The sequence below is a fragment of the Sceloporus occidentalis genome, unplaced genomic scaffold, assembly GCF_023333645.1.
Source record: "Sceloporus occidentalis isolate IW3139 unplaced genomic scaffold, rSceOcc1.0.p SCAF_5, whole genome shotgun sequence".
Classification (NCBI taxonomy): domain Eukaryota; kingdom Metazoa; phylum Chordata; class Lepidosauria; order Squamata; family Phrynosomatidae; genus Sceloporus; species Sceloporus occidentalis.
The window spans coordinates 17199094-17221095 of record NW_028316985.1 but is presented as its reverse complement, the minus strand read 5'-3'; the positions used below and the strand labels follow the sequence as shown (position 1 = coordinate 17221095).

Here is a 22002-nt window from a genome sequence, read left to right as displayed (position 1 = left end):
TCCAGGAAAATGGAGGACCTTCCCCAATAAAAGCTTGCGTGTGTATATATGTGCGTGTCTGGTTTGGGTCTTGGACAGTGGTTGTTATACACAGGAGACATATATATATGAGACACACATACAAACATGCAATATATATATATATATATATATATATATATAACACTTTCCTTGTTTTGTGTCTTAAAGTAGTTTTTTACCTCTATATACTTGACTATATATACTGCATAGTGTTTTTAGCTTTGATCTGGTAAGGTCCTAAATTGTGAATCTGAAATGAGGAATTTTAAAATGTGGATTGTTTTAATATGTGTGTACCTCTTGTTTGTCTTATTCACTTGATGTGTGTTTTAACTGAAGCACAGCCCAAGACCCAAAGCAGACACACAAGCTTTTATTGGGTCTTCTGGTCCCTTAGTCTCCTGGAAGGAGCTGCATGCTTGGCCCTGGAGTCTGTGTTAAGTTTCACTTTCGCTAGGCGCCTGGGCTTCAGTGGGAAATGAAACCTCTCTCTCTGCTGCTGCCTTTGCTCTTGGTTGCAGCTGCACTGCTCTGCTTTGCTGGGCTCAGAAGGGAAGAAGCAGCCAGGAGGGCTGGAGGCAGAGCTTCTTTGCAGCCAGAGTAGCAAAGCAAACTGGAGTGGATCACCTCTCTTTGTAAGTGCTGCCTCCTTCCCCCCCCCTCCTCCAACCTGACCTTTTTGAATCCTTTTTTCCTCTCTCTCTCTTTTTGGTTCTGATACTTTGGAGGATCAATTGCACTATTCTCTCTTTTTTCTGTATGTGTGTGTACAGTTGTTGTTCTTGTTGTGTGCCTTTTCAAGTCAAGTCCAACTTCTGGCTACCCCTCTCCTGGCTTTTCTTTCTTTCTTTCTTTCTTTCTTTCTTTCTGTCTTTCTTCTTTTTCTTCTCTTGCCAAGAGTTGTTCAGAGGAGGTTTTGCCATTGCCTTCCCTTGAGGCCGAGAGAGTGTGACTTGTCCAAGGTCACCCAGTGGGCTTACATGACTGAGTAGCTGATTTTATTATGTGCTATGGGGCTGTTGTATCATTGCCTTCTTGTCATTTTATAACTTATATCTAATTTCCCAGGAAATATTGCTTATAATTGTAATTGCAATTTGTAATGAAAGTATTCTTTAAAAGAATTGTTCAGGGGAGGTTGGCCATTGCCTTCCCTTGAGGCTGAGAGAGTGTGACTTGCCCAAGTGGGTCTCCTCACCAAGCAATGGTTACTCCAGTCACTTAATTGGGCTGAGTTTTGCCAGTCTTTTCCTCTATAACATAGCCTACAGCGGCTGGCATTTGTTGGTGGCCTCCCATCCAAACCCTAACCAGAGCTGACCTTGCTTAGCCCCTAAGATCAGAGGGAATCTGGACCTTTTAAATATAATTTTTCATGGGTGGTCCATAAAACGAATCCTCCGCTCCTAAAAGCAAACACCGTTTGTGGATTTAGATGGAGGGAAATTGTTCTCGGAAAGTCAATGTTCTTTTTTTCTTTCTGGGTCTCTGCAGTGAGAGAACCTGTTGCGCTTTCCTCACCAAATATGTCAAAATGAAAAGCGAAAAACCTCCTATGCCCATTTACCTGAGAATATAAGTCCCAAGAAGTTTATGCAACTGACTTGCATGTTATGTGTGAATAGGATGGCAGATATAACTAAACCAAATATGTAACTTGGTGGAGATCAAATGTGCATATACCTTTAGAGATAAAAAGGCACTGCCTAAATACCCCAAAGGCACCAGATTCAGTTTGATCTTGAAAGCTAAGCAGGGACAGCCCTGGATGGTACTTGGATGGGAGGCTGACAATGAATGCCAGGTGCTTTGACTACGTTTTGGAGGGAGGAAATGGCAAAACCACCTCTGAAGTTTTCTTAGAAAGACATAAGCTGACAGGCAATTTGAAGATAACTTTCTGTTTCTTCATCTTCTCTTTCCTCCCAAGGATCTGCCTGTGAGAAAGAACTCAAATTCAATATGTAATGGAGCTTAGGTGTGTCATTATGTTGTTGCGTGCCTGCAAGTCATTTCCGACTTAGACCATGCCTAAGGCTTGGGGTTTTCTCAGCAAGATTTGTTCAGAGGAGGTTTGCCATTGCTTTCCCCTGAAGCTGAGAGAGTGTGACTTCCCCAAGGTCACCCAGTGGGTTTCATGGCTGAGCCAGGATTTGCATCCAGGTCTCCAGAGTTGTAGACCAACACTCAAAACAGCTGCATCACACAGGCTCTCATTCTAATCTCAAGAGTGTGAAACATAGAGATTGAGAAATTTTGTTCCGTATTGTACTATCCATCCCTTCAAATGAAATGTATCCGCTTATGTATCAGACTCAAGTGTCTTTTTATTAATTAAATTATAAATGTTATACAGTACATTGCCCTCAACGCAAAAAGAGTTCATAAAGTAGCAGCCAAAGCAAGTAAGGCAGCTGGTTCCCATATCTGGCCTCATTCCCACTTACAAATAAATTGCTTTGCAATCGAATTGATGGATTGGTTTGGCAACGGAGCGTGGTTCACACTACATTTGCCCCAATTGCATTTTCTTGTTCTAAAATAAAATAAAACAATCCACTTGTGGTTCACATTGACAATTGAGTTGATTCAATTTAAACCGTTCCCTGCGGGAGTCTCTCAAAATAACCCACTTGTAGTTCACATTGGCAAATGAATTGGTTAAATTTGAAGCGTTTTCAGCGAGATTTTTTTTCTCTGTCCATCACTGCAATTGCATTTATGTACTTCTGTATGAAGGTCGAAGGGTTAGCGGACACAGGTTGTTAATTTCCGCTTTCCCACCGGCGACCCCTTATCACATCATAGTAAATCGATTCTGATTCGCATCTTGTTCACACTGACACTGAATTGATTAGTGAATTCAGTTTTTCAAATCCATTCTTGAAATTGATTCCAATCTGCATCTGGTACACACTTGTGCAGAATGAATTTATCCCAAAAGATGTGGAAAAAATCAATGTCAAAAAGATGCAGGTTAAATGGGTCTAGCACATGGCCCCGCTCTCCGAATCGTTTCATCAACAGTTCAAGTCTGAACCAGGGTCATTTAAATTGCTTCAAAGCGATTTGCAAACCGGTTTAAAATGTAGTGGGAATGTGGCCTTAAAATGATAAAATGTTTAAGTGTGCAAACAAGGAAGAAAATGCATAATAAAAACAAGAAATTAAAGGTTAAATTAAATGCTTTTTGAAAGAAGGCTATGTCTTCTAATTGCACATGAGGATATTGCAAATAGAGGGGAATAATAAAGTACAATAAAATAAAGCTATTAGGCAGCAAAAGCTTACTGTTAAATTCTGTTAGAAATACTGATCAATAATTCTCATTAAGATCTATGCCAATTGCTCCATTATATAGTCCAGTTCTGTGCATATAGGCTGATTTTAATGCATCTAACAAGTTATGGTACATAAAATTGCAATTGTCTCTGGAAATATGCTTCCATCTGGGCTTTTATGCTGCAAATCTGGGTCACATTGAAATCAAGAGGAATTTTGCGAGATTGTAAAGTAAGATCAGGCTACGTGGTTTTCATACAAGATACTAAAAGTGCTTTCATGCTGTAAGTTTCATCTTTGGTGATGTTGATGCAAAGCTTGGAAAAGGGATTTTTCTGGACAAGAGCTCCCAAAAAGTCCCAGCCAGTCTGACAACTCGCTGTGCTGGCTGGAAGTTATAGTCCAAAATAATGTTCCTAAACTCAGTTATGTGGGGTAAAACACACAAATGGCTATGTTGGTATATACATTTCTTGTTAATACTGTATTATATATTGTATAATTTATACCTTGTTGATGGAGTTGTCCAAAATAGAATCAGAGATACAAGAACAGTGTACCCTTGTTATCCACTGGGGTTTGGTTCCAGGACCCCTGTGGATACCAAAATCCATGTATATTCACATTATAGACAATGGCACAATAACATGGTGTTCCTTGTTTAAAATGGCAAAATCAAGATTTGCTTTTTGGAATTTATACGTGTATATATATATATATATATATATATATATTAAAAAATCAAACTGTGGATGCTTGAATTCGTGGATAAAAAATCGTGGATAAGGAGGGCTGACTGTAACTGGAAATTAAGGTTCCAAAATACACTGCAGAAATAATCCAATTTGGGACTGCTTTAACTGCCCTGGCTCAATGCTATTGAATTCTTGGAATTGTAGTTTTGTGAGACCTGTAACCTTCTATCAGAGAGCTCTGTTGCCACAATAAACTAAAATTCCCAACATTGAGTCAGGACAGTTAGAGCAGTCTTAAACTGGATTATTTCTGAAGTGTGTTTTGGACTGTAGTTTGTTTTTCTGATTCATTTTCTGGGAAGGCAGTCTGAATTTGCAGGGTTGGTGGCACATCCTCCGATAGCTAGAAAGAGTGTTCCATTTTTAAATTGACCTGCCACATTTTTTTCTTCCACATTTACTGTGCTATCCAACATCTTTATCGAAGACACCAAGTTAGGAGGGGTAGTTAATACCCCAGAAGACAGGATTAGAATGACTTTAACAGATTAGAGAGCTGGGGTAAAACAAACAAAAATGAATTAAAACTGTAATAAATGTAGGATTCTTGGACAATAAAAATGAAATGCACAGATATAGGATGGGTGACGCTTGGCTTGATGGCAGTGCATGCGAAAGGGATCTAGGAGTCTTATAGGACCATAGGCTGAACATGAGATGGCAATATGATGCGGCAGCTAAGGAAGCCAATGCAATTCATATACAGCATGGTATCTTGGAGATGGGGACCCAAGTTTGTTTTGTATACACATAGCCTGAAAATAATTTTATACATAATATTTTCAATACTTTTGTGCATGAAACAAAATTTGTGTACACTGAATGATCAGAAAGATAAGGTGTCACTATCTCAGCCTCCCATGTGGACATTTTTAGATTTTGGAATATTTTGGATTTCAGAATTCCAGCTAAGGGATACTCAACTTGTGTTCGCAGAAGTGTCCGCATCAGGAACTGTTTTAGAGTAACCTTCCTTTCAAGGCCATACAGCAAAAATGACACCACTTTCATTTGATGCTTAGTAACCAGTTTTTATCCATGAAATCAAAAATTATTGGGGGAAGACCATTTTTGATCTAGCAAGAGAAATTTAATTTGAGTGAGTTCCCAAATCAAGTACTTGATTTAGGAATAAAGTAACCATCTTTTTGTCCACTTGTGCTGCACAGTACACTTGATGAGACAAGGCTTTGCACGGCGAAAGAGAATCAAGACACCCAAACTGGACGAATACCAGACTGTGGCAGCTGAGACTGATGAGGAAGAGGAGGAAGAAGAAGAATCTAGAGAGGATGTTAGGGAGAAGTACAACAAGAAGCTCAAAGCTATCTGCGGATTGGCTGACTTAAGAAATGGTATTGCTTTTAACTTTTGCTTTTTGTTTCTTTGCCAATTACAGGGGTAGTCCAGGCACCACTGTCTTCCATTTACCTGCCTGTGTTTTCTCACAACTTCTTCTTTCTGTTTTCTGACCCCAGCAATGTTAAGGAACAAAACAGCATGTAGATGTAGCATACCTTTATGTGGTAGTGCTGTGAATTATTAGTCTGAACATATCCAGCATTACTTCTGCTTTCTTCCATTCAAGTGAGAGGTGGAATTATACAGCTCACAGCCCACATGTGGCCCATTGAAGCCTTTTTTGCAGCCCTCATCACTTGGGAGAACCCCCTCCCAACCTGAAATGGACAATAGCACTTCTAGAATACTCCAGGGACCTATTCTCCCTTTTAACGCTATTTTTCTGCTTGCAGAAGTCCTATACCTGGGGGACCCTAGCCCTCCATCTGTTTTGGACTATACCTTTCATAATCCCTTAGTATTGGGCATGCCAGATGGAACCTCCCAGACATCTAGAGGGCCCAAATTTTCTCATGGGTGATAGCATACCTGACACCCCCACACTACCCAGCGAGCCCTCCATATTCATGGATTTTATTCAGTTTGTCCCTGATCCAATCACTGTTTTGTTAATCCAGAATTAAAACTTTCAATCAGAATTGCCCCTTTTGTCAATCCCGTGGGTGTGCAATCAAACTCTTTGTACATTGTGTTGGCATTTTAAGTATCCCTTGAAGATACGTAACGGATAAATACCCAACCCACTCATGGTCACTCTGCACATACAGCTGCCACCTATCTGAACTCTGTCCAGCTGTACAGAGCTTCTCCTTCTTGTATCGCCCTCGGATGCTGTCTGAGCCACACTTTGCTTTTGTGGGAATTCTTCTTCAGACTGATAAATATCACTCTCTAAATCCTAAGCCTTCACTATCCAATTTTCGAAACCTCTACTTTGGTAAGCCTTGTATGGCGTTTCAGATTTCTTTGATTCATTAAATCTGGAATTCTACCTCAGTTAGTACTTCTATACAGAGGTGGAACAATCCCGTCAGTTACCTACCATTCTCAGACCTCCTTTCAAATAAGCAATTCCCCCAACATTTAAGGAGACACTGATACTGTTGGTGGGGGACCCCCAGTCCCCTGCTTTGGGATAACACCAATGCTCTAAATTGTGCCAGAATGCAGCCTGTGTAGGGGATCCAGCAAAGTGACTAATGCACAACGGGACTGATGTACAATGACTAGGGAGTGCTGATGTGTATTGGATCACTCTTTCTGGTGTCCCATTATGCATCTTTGTAATTCACTGACAGGGTTTCCTAGTATCTCTGTTATGTAGTTAAGTATACACAAAGTAGTCCGTGATAGAGGATTCTTGCCATTGTGTTTCAATCTTAAATCTATATATTTCTTCTTGGGTTTCACCACCCAATCTGCAAATTTCATATTTTGTCTGTGTTTTTCAGCAGCTGTTGGCTTATACAATATTGGGTTAAGTTGCTGCCTCAATTCCTTGCTGCAAGTTTTCTTCACGAACAGATATTTCACTATGATCCTCCGGAGGTGAGGAAAAATCAGGGAGTCTACTTTTTCATTTCTCACTCAGCCAGTGTTCAAAAATTTAGAGTGGAAAGTGAGGTCAGATAGAGACTAATGCACCAGATTTAGAATGGGTAAGTTCAAATTCAGATCTAGCCTCTCTGTCATGGTCATTTGGTGGCCTTAGGCAAGTTACTCTCTCTCAGCCTCAGAGCCTTATCTTATGAAAACAGAAAGTTGAAACAGAGAAGGAGCGTTGGAGTCTCCTCCTTGCTTCTCAACATGCTGCTGTAGCAGTTCTGTTCTCCTTCTCAAGGGAGATGGTTGTAAAAGCATGCCTTTTGCAAAACAGATTTTTTTTCAGTGCGATAAAAACATGCTTTTACAATTGTCTCCATCAGGAAGGGAATGGAAGTGCTACAGCAACATGCAGAGAGGCATGAAGAAAGCTACTACTCTCCCACTCTGTTTCAGCTCTCTTTTCACATGTGATAAGGCTCTCAGTCCTTTCACCTGCAGTATGGGGATGCGTAAATAAAAAATCCTAAAGCTACAACAGGTTTGTGAACCAGGTCAGCTGTGCATGGTATTATCAGATAGGATGTCACTGCCACCCGTCTACAGTAACTGTTAGGGACAGAATCTGTTATTTGATTGTGACGAGCTGACAATTCCCAACTATGATAAGGCAACTTGTTCTCCTCTTATTCTGAGATTTATTAATTTAATTTCAGCAATATAATTGAACGTGAGAGGAGAGTTCTTTTACTGCTTCTATTGTTAAGCAACTGGAAATCAATTTTCACAGATGTAACTGTTAGTCGATTGCAGCAAAAAACAAGAGTCCTGCAACAAATTTATTATTGCACAAATGTTTATAAAAAAATTACCCATCTACTTCAGATCACCCAGAAGTCAACCAATAGATCCAGATCTACCTTTTGCTCATGCTGCTGTACAGTATAGCCAACCAATATGCACTAATAGTCTGATGGCACCGAGACTTTAGATTTCTGTTAGGGCTTAGCTGCAAGTAGGTGTGGATAGGATTATAATCCTGAGTGTGAGGTATAAATTATGGTTTCTCCTGTTTTCTGTTGCAGGATCAAAGTGCCTTTTGAACCAGCAGAGCAAAAAGCGAGTGTCCCTTACCAGATGCTCCTACTCCTGGAGGAGATGCAGCGAGGGAAGCAGAAATCCGTACATCCCCTAGATCTCGCCAAGTGCCTCTCAAAACACAATGTGAGATGTAAGAAGCAACTGAAATGGTTTGTTCACACTGGGAGAGGAAATTCTGTTTTGTAATTGTTCTTTCCCATATGATTTAGACAAAACATTGCAGTGTAGTATTACCAGTAGTTATTGAGTGGTAGAGCAAGACTGGTAAAAATGTGTAGGGAATTTGAAGCTGGGGGAGCACAGTAGTGAAAGTCGGTAAGAATACCAGAATTTGAATAAAGCACTAAGAAGACATAAAAACAATCCATTGTGCTAAATTCAGGTTGTTCTGTCTTTTCCTTCTCTAGTGTTTGTCCTGTATGATGCTGCTCAACTTCTCTTGATCCTGTGGAACCTAATTAAGGACCAAATCACAAACACAGATCTGGTAAGTGTTCTTGCTATGTTGTATTATCTGAGCTTGCTCCCTTCAGAGAAGTCCAGCTAAAGATAAAGGTTGTTGGGCTGTGTCCAAGAGCGCCAACCAGGCACTTTTGGTTAACCAAAATTAATAAAGCAACCCGGTAATCCTGGATGGCCCATTATTTCAAGCACTAGAGCCATCACATTGAGAGCATCTGGACAGATGGAGTATGGACTTGTCTACATTAGTTATAAACCCCAAATTCCACCCATGCTCATTGCATGCTTTTTACACTGTACAGGCCCCAAAATCCAAATTGAGTCTGGACTATTTACACAACCGATAGAACTGACTTGGGCTTTCCAGTCCTGTCCTGCATTAAAAAGTCACCATTACACCAAATTATGAGTGAGAGAAAATTCTTGAAAATCAAGAAAGTAAACCATTACTTAAAGAAACTCAGTGACTGTAATTGTGATTGTTATTTCTTTACCCACTCTGTCTTTGACCTGTAATGTTAGGCGCTTTACAGACCGCCTGAAAAGGGCGGTCTCCCGCCGCCCTCATTTGTTGCACGAGGGAGCCACACGCGCGGCTCCCTCGTGAAACAAAAAGAAGCTGCAAAATGCAGCTTCTTTTTGTGGCACCATTATGATGCCACAGAGCGCCATTGGTGCACTTGCAGCGTCATAATTGCTCCGAGACGTGTGGATGCTAAGCGCCGCTACGTCAAAATGGCGGCGCCCATGTAGAATGGGCGCCGCCATTTTGTACGTGCTTGGCATGTACTAGGGTTAGGGGCGTCTGGAAAGGACGCCCCTTCCTAACCCTAGTACGTGCCAAGCACATACTTTTGGGTGGTGTGTAACCCGCCTTAGTTATATATTTTTTCAAAAAGTAACTTCGCATGCTAAGCACAGAACAGCAAATGAAGATCAGCTTACCAAAGGCACAACAAAAGAAGCCAATGTGGGTTCAAGAACAGAGGGTCTCTCCTCTGAGGCAAGGAACTCAATCATATGGTTTTGCTGTTTTCACAATGATGGGAGGCAGCTGGAGACTCATCAGTGAAGCCACACATATGTTGAATCTGCTTCTGGGTCCCACTGTACACAATTTTCATAGAATCATAGAGTTGGAAGAGACAAGGGCCATCCAGTCCAAACCCCTGCTTGCAGGAACTCACAATCAAAGCATCATTGACAGATGGCCATCCAGCCTCTGCTTAATGACCTCCAAAGAAGGAGACTCCACCACTATCCAAGGAAGTCTGTTCCAGTGTCAAATAACTTACTGTCAGGAAATTCCTCCTAATATCCTATTCTCTGGAGCAGCAGAAAACAAGCTTGCTCCATCCTTAATATAACACCCTTTCAAATACTTAAACAGGGCTATCACCTCTTAACCACCTCTTCTCCAATCTAAATATTTCCAGCTCCTTAAGTTTCCTCTTCCGAGGGCATGATTTTCATCCACTTCTTGGTTCTTCTCTCTCCTTCCTTCACCCCATTCCCTTTAAGGCTGAAAGTCTCAATCTTCTGTACACCATCCGGCTGAAAGAATGCATAATGTGCCAAGAGTGTTCATGCGAAACAAAGAAGGAGAGCAACATGCTGATGCTTCCCCTCCCCATGTTTGATTTTGATTCTCGAGCATTCAGGAAGTTGGTAAGGTGTATTATTATCTTCCTGGAGTTATTTATTTATTTGTGGTATTTATACCCCGCTCTTCAGCCCTAAAGGCTATCTTCAAAATAAACTGGAATTATCAGAATGCTGTTGCTGTTTTTTAAAAGCATGCCACTTCTGTTGTTTCAGTGAGGTTTCTGCAAAAGCAAGATGTGCAAAGGGATTGCCTAGAGATGTGGCTTTCCCATTTTTTGCAAAACACATTTTTAATTTTAAAAGAAATTTTAAAAATCCCCCTTCAGAAGTGATGCCAAACTTAGTGTGGAAACCCAATTGGCATAGCACATGCCAACCTAGAATTCCTGAGCTCAAGCCATCCGCCATCTGATTGGCTGTCCGATTGGCAGTCTACATTAATTTTGGCATCAATAATGCCACAAAATTGGTCCCAGGAGTTGCCACCCAAATTCTGTTGTATTCAAAAGGAACTAAGGTACAGTCCCTTGTCTGGGAGACTGCAACTGACTGTACAGTCTCATTCTTGTGCTTTGGGAGACTTCTTGTGGCACTGAGCAGAGCTAAGAGCTAACTTTTGGCTCAAGAGAAGGAGGCAGAGATGTGTTCGGATGAGAGCTTAGAAATATTATTTTTCTCTGACTATGACTCCCAGAGTGTTCTTGGCTGGGGGATTTGGGGAATTATTTTAAAAGCAAAACACAATTTTTCCAAGTTCTGGTCCAGATGTATTGGTGATTAATTTTAAATATGCATTGTTTTAATATGTGTACACCTTATTTGTCCTTTTAAATTCATCTGTGTTTTAACTGATATGTATTTAATTGATGTTGCTTCTCTGTTAATTGTTGTTGTTCCATGCCTTGATCCATGGTGAGAGGCAGCTAAGAAATAATAACAACAACAGAAAAATATCTCCCATTATTCTTATCCAGTATTGGAATTGTAGTCTGACACATCAGGAGGTAACTATGGAATTGTGCAGACCAGCCATTAAGGCCAGCCTGGTGGTGGAGTTGGGGCATGGCAACCACATGATGCACATCCCTACTCCGCCCCCATGGCGGAGTGGTGTTGTATGCCGCACTGCATGGCATGCGGTGTCATGGCACTCCTCTGGCGCTGCGTCCACATGGCACAGTGCCAGCAGCTACAGCACCCTTTCCAGGAAGCAAAAAGGTGTTTTTTTAAAATATTTATTTATTTATAAAACATGTAGACATATAACATACATCATGTAACATATATGTACAAATTACAAAACAGAAAACATCAAAAATAGAGCAAAACATATTAGCTTTAGGTTACATATTAGCTATATCATAGATCCTAAACCACCTATTATATCAAGTATCTTATACTTTCTAGGTGGTCTTTACCACTCCTATATATTCATATACATTTGTTTCCTCTCTCTTTGTGCTGATTTCCCTTAGAGACCAAAGCAAAAAGGTGTGTTTTGTGGCTCCTTTCTGCGCTGCGGGGGTAATACAGTTCGGAGGCTCTGTGCTGCCCCTGTAAACCCTGTGTCTGTGCTGCAGCACCCCCATGCTGCAGCACAAAACTCACTGCAAAAAAAGAGCCACCTAGAGTGGCTTCTTTTTTGTGACACTGGAAGCAGGAAGGGGTGCCGCCATGACACCACTTCCTGCCAGCGCTGTATGGCTGTGGCATCATGGCGGCCTCTATGAATGGGAGGCCGCCATGGTGCCGCTGCCATCACATGCTATGGTTCCGGAGCGTACGGTTGCTGCACACTCTGGAACCCTAATATTGGCGGTGGAATGCCGCTTTTGGCCCATCTGTACCGGACCTGAATTAGAGGGGATTCATGTCTGCCCTTTGTTTGGTATAATCCTTTTTTGCCTTTTCTAGGAAGATTCATTGCGTTCTTTCTTTGCACCTGAACAACTAATGAAAGAAAATGCATTTCGCTGTGAAAAATGTGACCGGAAAACACCATGGTTGCGGGTAATTTTGCCTTTTTTTAATTGTGGATTGGAAATTCACTTCTTGGGATTTTTTTTGCTGCTTTGACTTTAGGATTAAAGTTACCATATATGTTCAACTTTACATTGATTTCATGCATAAGTTGAGGGCAGGTTTTGGGGCCAAAATTGTGGATTTTGATCTTACCCGTGAATAAATCAAGAGTAAAAAACCTAGGGGCATGTAACAAAGGATGTAAAAGATAAAGCAAAGGAAAACAATTCCAAAGAACTTTTAAAAATTCCAGCAGGCATAACTATTTATGTTCATCCAAAGCTAGATGGATGAGGAGGGAACTATGGTAAATGATGGCTGGGCAATGTGTGGGAGAAGTGACAAGGCACGAGGGGCACTAAGAAAATGTGCCCATGTCAGAAAGAATGAAAAGCAAAGCAAAGAAAATGGCGATTGCATTAGCAGTGATTATAGCCTTTAACTTTAGTGTGATAACTTTGCCTGATTTTAACTTAGAAAATTTGACAAACATATACAAATTTCTTATTCAGATCCTTCAAAGCCTGATTCCTCTCAGCACTCCTTTGAGGAGAAGTGCCAAAGAGCTGCTATCTCTGCCATTTTCTTTCCCAGGCATTCAAAAAGGTTAGGTTAGCAGCAGTACTGTGATGGAGAGAGTAGAAGTAGTCGGTGCTACTTTTAGGTGCTCCCAGGATGGAGTAAGCTTTTGCCTTTCGTCACTCTATTCAGAAAAGGGAGTGGTTCCTTTAAAAAAAAAAAAAGTTAACATACAGTACACTTGGCTCTCCATAGCCACAGATTTTTTATCCATGGATTCAAGAATACATGCCTTGAAAATATTCAACCCTAGCATGTGATGGCAGCGGCATCATGGTGGCCTCCCATCCATATATAGGTTGTAAGCCACCCCGAATATTGTAAGCCTCCCCGATTGCGATTTGTAGAGGGGCGGGATATAAATACATTTTATTTTTATTATTATTAAATTACAAAAACCAAATCTTGATTTTGCCATTCTATATAGGGGCCACTATTTTACTATCCATTGTATTTAATGGGACTTGAACATCCATGGACTGGTATCCACATGGAATCCTGGAACCAAACCCCAGGGGATACCAAGGGCCCAGTCTACTTACATTGACTTACATTGGTAAGTCAGCCTAGGGTTTTTGAGCCAATTTTTGGATTAAAATTTTTAGACTTATACATGAGTATATACAGTACTCACTGTTGGAACCTCTCTTGTTGCAGCAACTCCACTGACTGCAAGTCCATTTTCCAGCACAGTTCAAAGCGCTGGTGATGACTGATAAAGCCCTATACAGCTTAGGTCCAGTTTATTTGAAGGTGTAGATCTCAATTTGGAGAGGCCCTTTTCTCTGTCTCATCACTTTCTCAGGCTAGTTTTGTGGGAATAACAGAAAGGACCTTCTGATGGTTGCTCCCAGACTTTTGAACTCCCTCCCTAAGGTATTTTTTAAAGTCTCTATATAGTGTTTTAATACATTTTAGTGTTTTTAACTTTATAAATGGTTTTTAAAATCTCTCTACATTATTATTTTTTTGTATAGGTTTTAATTTGTATCATTTGTAAATGTTGCTAGCCACCTTGAGTCTCAGTATTGGGTGAAAGGCAGAGTATAAATTATTGTTATTTATTTATTTATTTATTTATTTATTTATTTATTTATTTAATAAGCTGCCTTTGTCCTAAATTGGATCCAAGGCAGCTGACAAAATATACTTTTTAAAAAAGTACTATTTTTAAATACATAATTTAAACATCATATCAATATAACAAGTTAAAAATATAAAATCATTAAAAACGTACTAAGCTAAAAACGATTAAAAATGTACAAAAGTAAACACTCCAATAAAAAGCCTCCCTGTGTGCAGTTACATATTAGGATTTTCTGAAAGGAAAGGTACACAAGCTATTTTCTAGTCACAGGAGCTATTTTCTAATCACAGGATACCTATGCCATCCCCTGTTCTTTAGTCTTTGCTTTCTAATATTTGTACATGGTGATTTTGCAGGGTATGAAAGTCACATATCTGCCACAGACGCTCACCCTTCATCTGAAGCGGTTCTGCTGCAATGAAAGCTATCAGACGCAGAAGATTAACAGTTTCTTATCCTTCCCGCAAAGTCTGGATTTCAGCCAGATTTTGACCCCAGAACAGTATTGTCTGGATTCCCAAGAAAAGGTGAGATACTTTCTTGCATCGTCTTTTGCTCTGGTCTTAGAAGATATGATGAAATGTGCTTAGCATTGGTCATAGGAAGCTACTGAACACTTGATGTGGAGAATGTATCACAGTCTAGCACATGTTATGTCTCTGGGCTACATGAGTCTCAAAGTCTAATCTACTCTTACATCTTACCTTGCTACTTAAGTCAAAGTCACCAGTAAAAGCTGCCTTTTCTTTGCTGTGTGGTATGTAACCCTTCAGGGAGCAACATTTACTGAGGGAAGGTTTGCAAAGAACTGAGGGTAGTACTAGTATTTTGGAGTATCAGCTTTAGATAACAAAGGATCAGGGGCAGTGATGGTTTGATATTAATAGCAATTCCTTTTGATATCAAGCAGGCAGAATGAAGTTTTGCATTTGGGTAGTGCTTCCACTAAAAATTTCTCTATGTGGCTCTTTCTAGGATGATGGGCTGTATGATCTGTTTGCTGTTGTTGCACATTCGGGATCGGCTAATTTTGGTCATTACTGTGCCTATGTTTGGAGTCTCACAGAACTCAAATGGTATTGTTTCAATGATTCCAGTGTCTGTCAGGTAAGCAAACTAGACTTACAAGGTAAGAAACGTATCCTTGATTTCCCTGATACTTGAATAAAGCAGGATCTGAGATCTAAGCAAAAGTTTTGTAATAATAATAATAATAATAATAATAGTAATAATAATTTATTTCTATACCGCTGTTCCAAGGATCACAGCGGTGTACAACAAGGATAAAAACAGATAAAACCATCACAATCCCATACCCCAACAGTATTACAAAATAACAATAAAACAATTACAAACAACAACACCCATACAAGTGGCTGTGTAGAATGGAATACAGCAAAACATTGTGAGGGGGAAAAGCATAACAACAAGGCTCGCGGGGGGAAAGCCTGGCGGAATAAATAAGTCTTCAGGTTCTTCTTGAAGACATCAAGGGAGGTGGAAGTACGGAGCTCATTGGGGAGGGAGTTCCAGAGCTGTGGGGCTGCAACAGAGAAGGCCCTCCGAGATGAAACATATCTAGCGTCTGGAACTCTTAAAAGATGTCTCTCACCCGATCTGAGAGTGCGGGGCAGATTATATGGGGAGAGGCGGTCCTCCAAGTACGCTGGGCCCAAGCCTTTTAGGGCTTTATAGGTGATAACCAACACCTTGTATTCAGCCCGGAAGCGAATAGGCAGCCAATGAAGATCTTTTAGGACTGGTGTTATATGGCTGGCTCTGGAACATCCAGTAACCAGCCTAGCAGCCATATTCTGCACTAATTGAAGCTTCCGGGTCTGGTACAAGGGTTGCCCCATGTAAAGCGCGTTACAGAAATCTAATCGAGAGGTTACCAGAGCATGTACAATGGTTTCAAGGTCCCCCTGGCCAAGGAAGGGTCGCAGTTGGCGTATCAGCCGAAGCTGATAGCAGGTGCTCCTGACCGTCGCATCCACCTGAGCAGTAAGGTGGAGTGACGAGTCCAGGAGCACCCCCAAACTGTGAACAGAGTCCTTCACAGGGAGCGTGACCCCGTTTAGGACAGGTACTACACTGGACATCTTTCAGCGGATATGGTGGCAGTCGCCCCCAAATCCATTCTGTGCTCCCTACTGGAAATATTGGAAATGTGATGGCAGAAATGTGGAAAAAATGTTTTTATCTTTTCAGCTTTGGAGAAGAAATGTTTTCTTAAAAAAGTAAAAGCATGCAGGATTCAACAACATTGACCATCAGTTTGGTTCCATGTCACAATGATATAATTTAAAAGTGCATGTGCATATGCAAGTGCCAAAGATTTTTCTAATACAAAATTAACAGCTTGTAACACATCCAACCAAAAGGGGATAATTATTGAACATACGGTACCCATATCACGTGGCTCAAGGAAGCATTATCTGTATTACATTGTCAACATTTAATTGAAGTGGACATTTTCTTTCTAAATAGACCTAGTGGTGTCCACTTGACACAGGCATAGTTCCTCCACCCCTATATCTTTTAGAAGATTGAATCATGTCTAAGTCTGGTTGGATTTTCTGGAATTTGCCATATTGTCACCTAGGCTCCCAAAGTTGCAAAACCAAGTCTTATATGATAGTCAGATCAGTGTCCGTATCCCCTTTAAGTGTGGGTCTAGCAGCAAAAATAGCAGAAGAGTGAGTTGCAGCTTTATATTAATATTTTAGTCTTGTAACACAAATACAGTAATAAATCTGCTGCCCTCAATGGAATACTTTTTATAGACCTAGAACAGCCAAAGCACACTTCTTATATTAAGAATTCACCTCTTAGAACTGTAGCAAAGCAATCCAGTCCCTCTCTTAGAATGTATGTTTACACCATTTCTACATGAGTATTTCTTTGAGTATTAGATACGTCACACCTCAGCTATTGCTTTGTGTAGCAGCAATAGCCAGGAGGTGGACTAACTTTACTGAGAGCAAAACCTTTGTTGTCCCCACTGTAATATAATACAGTCTTTATTTACATTGGCACAAATCAGAGTGCAAATCATTGCTGCAAATCTGAGTTCAGTTTAGCATAGTCAAGGGTGATGAATGCTGGGATCTGTGGTCCAAAAACATGTAAACAGAGAACAGATAATCATCTCTCAGGGTTTAGGGGTAGGGGTAGATTTCTGCACAGGCAGGGAAATGGATTAAATGGCTCCTTCAGAGTTTGTGATTTTATGCTTTGGAGAGCTGTTTGATTCCCACACCTAGCTTAGTTTCAGTTGTAATTGTCAGTAGACCCATTGAAGTCATTTGGGACTTAGTTATGACTGCCTGAAATCTCCTTAATTTCAATTGGTGTGGTCTTAGTATGGTCTACTCTAAGTAAATCAAGATTCAGCTCTGTAAGGAAAAAAGTGTAATATTTGTTCTATGAATTGTCATATTTTCAACACTGGGTATGGTTGAGACTGAATAAATCTCACGAGCATTCTACTTTTGCATTACACATTATAGGTATCCTGGGATGATATCAAATGCACCTATGGAAGAGCATCTGTCCGTTGGTAAGTGGGGAATATCTAAGTTTTCTCCTAATTCTACTAGAAGAACCAGAGTGATGATGGAAGTAGAGGAACTAGGACTATTGTTGGCTATGTGGAAAAAATAACAAATTGCTTTAGATTTGCTTTGATGAAGCTTGACGATGTTAAAACTATAACTACAGCAAGTTAAATACAAGTTGAATATCCTTTTTCTAGAATTTTGAAATTTTCCAAAATCCAAAATTGTCCACATGGGTAGCTGAGGTAGTGACCCCCTTTGCTTTCTGATGATTCAGTTTATACAAGCTTTGCTTCATACAGAAAATTATTTAAAAAATACTGTATATAAAATTACCTTCAGGCTATGTGCAAACAGTGTATACGAAACATAAATGAATTTTATGTTTAGATATGGGCCTCATTTCCAAGATAGGGCATTAAGTATATGCAAATATTCCAAAATCTAAAAAACTCCAAAATCTAAAACACGTCTGGTCCCAAGCATTTTGGATAAGGGAGACTCAACCTGTAGTAAACATAGCATAACAATTATGTAAGAGACTGAAGCTAACCTCCATGCTGTGTTAAATACATAGTATGTAGTTTAGGATCATATTCTTCTTTATGTTTCTGTAATGGTGCACAGCTGGGAAGATTTAAGTCAGAGATAGAAATTGTGTGGCCCTCCAGATGTTATTAGACTACAACTCCCAGTAGCCTTGCAACTCGCACCCTGGTGAGTGGTAAGGAGCACTGGGAGTTGCAGTCTAGTAATGTATGGGGGGGGGGGGCTGGATGATTCCATCCTGAGTTTAATCTTCCGTTATCACTTGGAGCAGAAGGAGAGAAAAAATACAACCCCCAGCCCTTACTGGCACTTGTGTTCAGTGTTCCTCATCCAGATTGGAATTGTGCATACTTACTTATTTTTCAGAACTGCGCTGAGCTAAATGGAATTAATGTTTTGCTTGAGATAAGAAGGGCTTCTTTTGCGCCTATGCATTCTGAGGACTAATTCCACTTTAGCCAATAACCTATAATGACATGCTGTTTTTCCTCTCCTCTTTTCTCCTTGTAGGGGTGAAACAGCCTACCTCCTGGTTTACATGAAAAAGAGTTGCAAGCAGCTCTGATCAGATCCATGAACTTTCTGAGCAACTGGAGAGAGGTCCTAGACATGATCAAAATAATGACATTTCCTATAATATCAATTGAGGAGAGCTCAAGTGATAAATGAACAGAAGACACCAAGAAGGAAGGCTTTTGAAAAAGAGGATTAGAAGAATTTTATGATCTACAGACAGGGTTTCTTTTAAAAATATGATTTTTTCTGGATCCTTCGAAAAGTGAGAGAAAGAGGAATGGAGGACCTTAAAAGAAGATCTTTACAGCCTTGGAATATTGTGTAGTCCTATTTCCAGGAGAAAATCATTTTGAAAACAACCACAGCTAGCTAGTATAAGGAGGCTACATTAGTATTTTCTGCACAACACAAGGAAGCAATATGTAGCAGTGTGAATCTGGGGCAAATGAAATTCTATACCTCAAATTGCTTTCTCTAAGCCAAAACTCTAATATTAAGGGGATATAACGTTATAGTGGTGTAACTCTCATAACGTCCATCTCTTCCCCTAGAGAGATCTAGGAATTGCAATGTGATGATGCTCAGAATTATTAAGAAATCCTACCATTTTTATTTCCAGGACTCCCTGTAAACCAGTTTGTTTGCAGCATAAAAATATCATTCCTGTCATCATTCCATTCTACCTTGTCTGTCACTTTAAAGCAGGAGTAGAAACCAGGTAGCTGCCCAGATGTTACTTGACTCCTTGCATTTTTTAGTATTGGCTGTGCTGGCTAGGACTGTTGACACTTGCAAATCATCTGGAGCGCTAAGTGATTCCCAACTTTAAAGCAGAACTTTCTCGTGAAGGTAGAGGGGAAGGCCATATCGTTCCCAATGGAAGCATTACTCGCAGAATCCCCCAATCAATAGACCTGTTCAGTCAATTGTTAAATAATGAGTTAACATATAAGTAAATATCATTGACTGAATGGTCTACTCTGCTCAGGATTAACCACAGGATTTAGGTTTCTGTCTCCAATTTGGACACACCATGGAAAGGGTACAACTGCAGCCATGCATATGAATACCAACCCAATATGATATTTGCTCAGCTGATATAATAATACCAAGAACCATTAAGATTTTATAATTTTGTTGCAGTCACTGTCAATTTAGATTATTGTTTGATGTAGACAATTAGTGAAATGGTTTGGGGTGTGTGCATTGTGAAAAAAGATGCTCAGTCCAATCTTGCAGAGCGTTACATACCTTTAAAAGCAAACTCAGTGGACTTAAATGTGTGCAGTACAACATAGAAAACCATACAATCAGTTATACAATGGACCTTTGTTATACGCTGGGGTTTGGTTCCAAGATCCCCCATGTATAACAAAATCCATGGATGCTCAAGTCCCATTAAATATAATGACATAGCAAAATTGTGTCCCTTATAAAAAATGGGAAATCAAGGTTTGATATTTGAAATTTATAATTTTTTTAACATTTTCAAACTGTGTATGCTTGAATCCGTGTATAAAAAATCCGAGTATAAGAAGGGCCGACTATCTTGTAATGAAGCACCTGATGGGATAATAACCAATATTTTATTTTAGCAGTATATAGTAAGAGCTGCATAGATTCTCTTGGTCTATTTGTTTTCTTTTAATTTCAGTTTATAAATGTGCAGAATATGGTTGTGGGTATCCATCCATATGAAAAAAAACCCCTTCACATTATTATTTATGTAAAACAGCTGACATTGTTAATTAGTACATATTTTATTTAATATAAAATGATTATACAGTAATTTAAATTATTGCTAAACAGACACTTTGTTGTTATATTACTTTGTTGACATTGAAAACTTGTTATTTTAGGAAAGCTTGGCACGCCTGACCAACAGCTGAGCAAAATGCCTTTCTAAAGTCAAGAGGCTGGAGGATGAGGCAGCCTCTTGTTTCTTTGCTATCTGCTGGAAGGTTTCAGGGTCAAAATCATGGATTTTGATATGACCCGTGGATAAGTCGAGGGTAAACCTTAGGGGGCTATGACAAAGGATGGAAAAGGGAAAAAAACACTTCTCTCCACTTCCTCCTGACCGCTCCTGATCACCTAACACCACTTCTCTGCTGGTGAAGGAGAGTTTTTAACATCGGATTGGAGAGGGACAGAAGTGGAGCTAAATGGGGTGTTTCTTTGATGGGAAGAGAAGGCTTTCAAATCGGATTGAGAACCTCTTACACACACACACACCTCATGCCTCGATGCATGGAGAGTGGGGCATGGGACATCAGGCTGTGCCTGTTTCAGGACCTTTCTAGGCAGTATTAGCATACTGACCTATATATAAGTCGACCCAGGATTTTAGGGTCAGTTTTGGGGCATAAATTATAGGCAACTATATGCAATAGTTGTTTTGCTAGATGAAACTATTGTCTGCACTTTTTCTGGCTCAGTGGCTTGTATTGCAAGTTACCCAGCCTCTTGCTAAGTGAGTGTCCTTTGAGCTATAATTCCTCCAGGCATTTAAAGGCATTGCTACAGCTGGTGCCCATCCTCTAGCCCACTCCACCTTTTTGGGTAACACTTGGTATACACATAGGTAGATTTCCTTACACATGTGGTTATACTTTTTTTAATTATCATGCAATTAACATTTTCTATTCATGGTTTTATAAGTAAAGTTACAGAAGTGTTTAAAAATGTCACATCTGCCTAAATCTTATTTTTAGCTCCAACTAGAGGAGAGCTAGTGAAACAATTGGATTCCAGGTTCAAGAATTAATAAACCATTTATTTGGCAGCAGATTGGCCAGTCTTACCCACAGAAGCTTCTAGGGGACTTCATTGACCATATGGAATGGAGGATGAGCCTATTTATTTTATTTTATTTTTTGCCCAAAGAGGCCAAATTTCAAAAGTGACTTCTAGTCAGAAGTTTTGACAGAAGCCTTTAGATACCCCACCATCACCCCCAGGACCTAAAGCTGGCCCATTCCCCTGAGAATTACCAATACTAGATGTTTCTAGAGGCACAATTAGCCAATTTCTGGGCAAAAAGGGTGAGGTCAGCAAAAATGGGAACCCATAGTTGGCCCACATAGCCATGTCTAATTATGTGGATGAATGAATGAATTTCAGCAAATGTAGCATGCATGGGAAACTGGTGTACAAACTACAAGGAGCAGCTTGTATGCCAGGTGGAAGAGGAACTAAGAGGGGTGGGAGGTGCTGGAAAGACATCAGCAAAATGTAGCAAATTAAAGGTCTGGAAACCATGCCAAGTGAGGGGCAGTTTAAGAAGGAGTGCAGGTTTAGCCTGGGGAAGAGAAGATTAAGATAGCCATGTCATGACAGCCATGTTTAAATATTTGAAAGAGGGCAACATTGAGGATGGAGCAAGCTTGTTTTCTGCTGCTCCAGTGACTAGGACAAGGAGTACTGGATTAAGCTACAGGAAATGAGATTCCACCTAAATATTAGGAAGAACTTCCTGATGAGAAGAGCTGTTCAACAGTGGAATACTCTGCCTTGGAGTATAGTGGAGTCTCCTTCTCTGGAGGTTTTTCAACAGAGG

General features: G+C 40.2%; 1 protein-coding gene across 2 annotated transcripts; it reads left to right on the top strand.

Annotated features, from left to right (window-relative positions):
- Positions 1–573: 573 nt before the first annotated feature.
- USP18 (ubiquitin specific peptidase 18) lies at positions 574–20345 on the top strand. Of its 2 annotated transcripts, none has more exons than XM_089527727.1 (11): positions 574–656; positions 5228–5413; positions 6875–6968; positions 8048–8193; positions 8471–8550; positions 10047–10193; positions 12045–12140; positions 14175–14345; positions 14794–14925; positions 17331–17380; positions 18438–20345. In XM_089527727.1, exons 2-11 carry the CDS (start codon positions 5236–5238, stop codon positions 18490–18492), a joined length of 1149 nt encoding a protein of 382 aa, XP_089383853.1. In that variant the 5' UTR covers positions 574–656; positions 5228–5235; the 3' UTR covers positions 18493–20345. The 2 variants fall into 2 exon arrangements, with proteins under 2 accessions (XP_089383853.1, XP_089383852.1); XM_089527726.1 differs by having other exon boundaries at positions 6872–6968.
- Positions 20346–22002: the final 1657 nt, after the last annotated feature.

Bases quoted from the DNA above. Each gene is read 5' to 3' on its own strand.
- USP18 (XM_089527726.1), top strand. From the start codon at position 5,236: ATGAGACAAGGCTTTGCACGGCGAAAGAGAATCAAGACACCCAAACTG. The intron at 6,969-8,047 runs GTGAGGAAAAAT...TTTCTGTTGCAG, and splicing joins TTCACTATGATCCTCCGGAG to GATCAAAGTGCCTTTTGAAC. The intron at 10,194-12,044 runs GTAAGGTGTATT...TGCCTTTTCTAG, and splicing joins CTCGAGCATTCAGGAAGTTG to GAAGATTCATTGCGTTCTTT.